We start from the raw sequence: 5,434 nt of genomic DNA, 5'->3' as shown, positions 1-5,434 counted from the left end.
AGGGGATGAATATACCACTTGGGATATGTCTTGCAAGAGCAAGCATGGAGTAGCCAAGGACTCACATCTGTTTAATTCTGCCTTTTTTTCCAGACTAATATGATGGTGGCTCCTGTACTAGCAAACCTGGGGCCTCTGGAGGACCTGGCACTGAAACCTAACCCCCAAGAGGTGAATCAGAATATTAACTGAAACGCAGTGACAGTGTATCACATGCTATTTTTATTCAATATATTTTTCCAGGAAGATGGGTATGAAAGAAAATTCTCAGTGATGTTCTAGTGGCAATTCTTCCTGTGTTAAGCACTAATTCCCTTGGAAGTAATCTCTTGAGTGGAGCATAAGCAATCTCTGGGAGGGACCGTATGGATGGGCTGCATCATTTTCTTTCCTTTTTGATACCAGATGTTTCTCTTTCTGAACCTCTCCCCCCCCCTCCTTTTTTTAACTTCTGTTTGTTTCTGATCCTCTCTTCTCTTTTTTCCCCCAATATTACAATTTAAAATCTGAACTAATTTCTTCCAAAAGATTTTGATGGAAGAGAAGATAATTATCCCACAACTAAACTGGACAAGTTATGCTTCCACTCAATTTTTATTGTTCGATTTACAGGTTGAGGCTGTCTTCACATTGTCTTTGTCCCACTTGCTACAAGAAAAGAACCAGGGCTACACCCACTACTGCCGTGATGGTGTCTACCACTACACAATGCCTGTCTTCCTGCATGGTCCTCACCGTGTGTGGGGTCTTACAGCAATCATAACAGAACTGACTCTGGAGATGCTAGCACCAGGAAAATACCACAGGCGGACTTATGTCAAGGGGTCAGCACTGAGCCCAGATTCACACTGAGATCTCTTAAGATCTCTTTCTGCTTTCCATATTTATCAAAGGGCTTTAGAATTGATGATCTCATCAGCCAAGTGCTGCTCCTTTCCCTTATCATAAGAATCTTCAAAACTCGGGTCAGCTCAGTTCTGAATAGCACGAAGAAAGTCATTTATCTTTCTAGTTCACTACCTCAGAATGCAACTATTACATTATTGGCAAAAAGCAATGAAGAAACATCTATCTAGTTTACTCTCAGTTGTTACCTCAATAAACAAGGACACCTGAAACCTTATGCAGGTTTCTGTTTTGGCAGGTATATGTGTAGTACAAATAAAACATAGGTTTTAATCTCAAAGAGATGCTAGACCTGTATTCTAGGCTTGTTTGTTTGGTAATGGCAATAACTTTATAAATGAATGATAAAGGGACCATTTGCCAAAGAAAGCACTGACCTTTAAGGTACCCAAATAATAAGTGCCAGCCATCCAGATTAGGATAAAATTTGTGAATGAATATTAATCCCTATTTCTTTCACATCTCCACTATTTCCTTATCATGTGGAAATTCTGTTTAGGGCTCTGTTGATTTAGCAAAATCTGCATTTCAAGAACAGAGCTGTATATATCTAAGTTGTAAGAAATAGTATTTAAATATTTCTGTTAATCAGAATAAATCAGAGATTGTTTAGAATATATATAGCCTTATCAGTTGCTAGTTTTTTGAGAAATGGAACATTTTTACTCTGCCCTTCCTACTCCCTAAAACAGCAGCATGAATGACATATTGCTAGGCTTAAGAAAATATTCTCATTAAGGCTATGACACATCTTGTAGAACTAGGCATCTTACAAGATACTTGTGAACTGGTAAAACCTTGGTTATATGGCAATCTGAATTCCACCTGAGGGTATTCATACAGAGGGGACAATATGCTGATTTCTCCTTAGCCTTTTCCCAACACTTTAGCAGACAATGATATAATTGGAATTAAAAACCAGTGGTTCAAATATTTATTTGGTATAACAAATAAAATTCAGAGTTGATGGCAGGAATAACGGAGATGATGCATATTTCTGAATAGGCGTCCAAACCAAAAATGTTAGTAACGGTGAGTTCAGAGAGAGCTTGAAAATAAAACGGTAGAAGTGTACGGGTCTGAGTGGATGTTGTAGCTTAAGAAACCAAAATTTATAGATTATAAATTGAATATGGCTTTTGGAAAAAAGTATCAATGAATGTATGAGATGGACAGTCTTGTTTTACAGTAACCAGGCCACCAGTAATTTTCATATGCTGAATATGAAAAAAGGAGAGTCTTGCCTAAAAAGAGGCAATAAAAATGTGCTATTAAATTTAAATTGGTTTAATAAATACATCTAAGTCCTCCCATCTATGCATTGAGAACAATAGAACAGAACAGAATAGAATAATGGTCAGGGGAAATCTCCGCAAACAGGCCCCCGTAGAAGATTGCACTGCAGTCCCAAAAGAATCTTATATGTGATGCCCGGCGCTGTCTGCAAGTCAGAGCAGAATGACAAAGAACCCTGTAAGGTCACAAGAAAAGCCCCATCCCTTTTGTGCGTGTGTCAGGACAGGACATGCATTTCTGGAAGGAGCAGAGCTGGTAGCAGACCCTACTTTGGTTGTTTGGGTAAAACTAGCCTGATATTTTGTGGCAATATCCACATGCAGAGCCTTCCCTTTCTCTAATATATACAGCATACGAACATTAGACAAGAAAACTTCTTGTGGCATATGCCTCTTTTTAGGAGAGGATCCTCTCTTCGTGATTTTAACATGGATAGCTTAATATTGTTCAATCTTGGACAACAGCTCTCTAAATAAGGAGAGGGTGCTATCTGAATGGAAATTTATACCTTTTAAAGCTACGGCAATTTGTCCACTGAGTATGAAATTTGATATAGAGGATTTTTTGAATGATGTGAATAGGTTGGGTGGGGGGGCTGTTCTAAAGAAACCTTGTACATATTCTTCCCATTTGGTTCTCTTAAGCTATTTGCCACAATTATTTGTTTCATAAGGAGTCCTAATCTCTTGCACTACAAAACAGAAGCTGAGTTCACATGTTGGGAGAAACTTGTATTGACTTACCTGACCTAGCATGGTATGTGAACTGGAGCCTACTCTGTAAACTGAAACAGTAAATCGTAGTTTATCAGTTTGTATAGTAAGGTAAAACTTAGGAAGTTATTAGGAGCCGAACGGTGCAAAAAAAGACTAGTCCAGCAGACAAATGCAACCAGAATTTAAACTGCCCTGTTGAGAGATTGATCTGCAATTTTTGCTTCCTGTATGAACGTAACTATTTCTAATCAGGACAGGAGACTATCCATGAAAGAATTCTCTTGGGAAATGTTACTAAACACAACAATCAAGCTCACTGATAAATAATACTAAGATTATTCCCAGTTCTACCAGTAAGGTTTATAAAAATGCATTCAATAGATGGCGCTGTTGCTTTGGACAAGCATTTTCAAACCTGCTGAGGCTAGGGAACTTGTTAGTTTATTAAAAAAAAAAAAAATTCACAAACTCTGATCAAGAGGTAAAGCTAGTTAAGAAAATTGGCTGCATTTGAGTTAACTTTTGTTTGTTTTTAGTCTCTCACAAAGTCTCTTAAGGTTCTCCAGAACACAGTTTAGAAACCTAGAGGCTTCCTCCCAGTTGAGTAGCCTGTAATTTTGTGGTGTCAGAGGAGATGATACTATAAAGAGCAGTCCACTTTTCCTACTGGCACCCTCCCCCCCCACCTAGAAAAATGTAAGACTTGCTGGTCTCTTGGAATGAGGAAGTCAGGAGCTCGTCTTGTCTGGAGAGGTCAGGAATGGAAGTGCCGCTGCCTGGGCTAGACTCAAAAAATGCACTGCTTAATTCCAAGCATGAAGTACTTTCCGAGTGCAAGGAATGGGCTCTTTCAAGTTATTGAAGGGAATGACAGAAACTGCTTCTCTCTCCAGAAAGGAATCCTTTTCAGTGAATCCTTTTCTCTCTCTCCGAATCAACAGTGATTTGGGATGCAAAGAACACCATTGCACTGATTTTCTCCTGTAACATTTGTCGTCCTTTGCTATGGTAATCACTGATAACCTTCCTGAATATCATCACTTTAAATGGGAAATTCTTTTAGAAAGGGAATCATCATTTTTGGTGTATGTTTCCATGTGGTGTAATTTATATGGTTATTTATAATTATGCTATAGTTTTATATTCTTTTTCTTACAAGTAAAATCTTTTTTTGAACCCAACTCAGTTCCTTCCATTTGTTTGTCTAAATAGAATGGAATGGTGTTGGGGTGTGCCAGTCACCTGCTACAGAGGTTGCCTTGAAAGGTTCTTTGGGAGAGGAAGCAGCTTTGAGGATCACATTCTGCTTCTTCCATAAAGATTCGTAGGTCAAGGGGCCAGACTGACATGCTAAATAAGAAATAAATGTCGTGTTGGTTGAGGGAATCAAATAAGCCCAAATAGTTCTGCATTTTCCTGTATGTCAGACACAGACTTGGCTAAGAATATGTTTTTCCAGAATTGAAAAAGGTACAGGTAGTCCTCAACTTAAAACAGTTCATTTAATGACCGTTCAAAGTTACAGCGGCACTGAAAAAAGTGAGTTAGGACCGTTTTTCATGCGTAGGACCACTGCAGCATCCCTGGGGTCATGTGATCAAAATTCAGATGCTTGGCAACTGGCTCATGATGCTTGCAGTGTCCCCGGGTCATGTGACTCCCTTTTGTGACCTTCTGACAAGCAAAGTCAATGGGCAAGCCAGCTTCACTTAATAGCCACGTTACTATCTTAACAACTGCAGTGATTCATTTAACTGTGCAAGAAAAATCGTAAAATGAGGCAAAACTCATTTAACAAATGTCTCACTTAGCAATATAAATTTTGGGCTCAATTGTGGTCCTAAGTCAAGGACTACCTGTAGTGTTTTCCCCTGGTTAGTCTCAGTGTTACTGTTTGTGATGTAGGGTTAAGTTCAGGAAAGCCCAGAGAAGAGTCTCCTCTCAATCATGAAGCTCATTTTTTAGGCTTACAGACTGCCTCTCAGCCCTGCCTACTTCACAGGGCTGATTTTGTGGGAAAAGATAGGAGGAAGGAGCACAGAGGAAAGAGATATTATCTTGAACTTCTGAAGGGAAGACTGGATATAACTGTAACAAACGAGCACGGTTAATATTAATGGAATATTTTCCCCTGGGCATAAGGGGATAGGTGAGCTGCCCGGGGTAGGAGTTGAGTTCCCGAGTCGTCCTATATGGACGATGTAGGTGAGAACTCCTCCGGAGCCCCGAGGATTCTCCGCGATCCAGGACGCCTTCGCTTCGGCGAAGCTAGAAGCCGCCGCCACCGCTGCAACTTGAAGTTAATTGTGAGTTTTATTTGTAAGCAGACGAACCAACTTTGGAAGCTTGCTTTTTATTTTTGACTTTACTTTAACTTGGATAATAAGTTTCTCCCCGTACGTGTGTTGGAATGAGGAAAAGTGAAATTAAAATGGCGATGGATTGATACTTTTCAGCAAGAAGTGAAAGTGATTTCCGGTTTGAAACTTTTGTTACTTTGAATCTGCGTACTATTT

The 5,434-nt window shown here is 39.4% G+C and overlaps 1 protein-coding gene across 1 annotated transcript; it reads left to right on the top strand.

The window, feature by feature from the left end:
• Positions 1-93: 93 nt before the first annotated feature.
• Positions 94-1,354, top strand: LOC107292131 (nucleoside diphosphate-linked moiety X motif 8-like; the record flags this gene model as incomplete). Its single annotated transcript, XM_015821192.1, has 2 exons — positions 94-171; positions 613-1,354. Coding segments are annotated over 2 exons (318 nt in total), but the record flags the coding sequence as incomplete, so codon positions are not given.
• Positions 1,355-5,434: the final 4,080 nt, after the last annotated feature.

The sequence above is a fragment of the Protobothrops mucrosquamatus genome, unplaced genomic scaffold, assembly GCF_001527695.2.
Source record: "Protobothrops mucrosquamatus isolate PMUCROS unplaced genomic scaffold, P.Mucros_1.0 scaffold1269, whole genome shotgun sequence".
Lineage (NCBI taxonomy): Eukaryota > Metazoa > Chordata > Lepidosauria > Squamata > Viperidae > Protobothrops > Protobothrops mucrosquamatus.
Note: the sequence above shows the minus strand (reverse complement) of the source record. Positions and strands in the feature narration are given on the sequence as shown.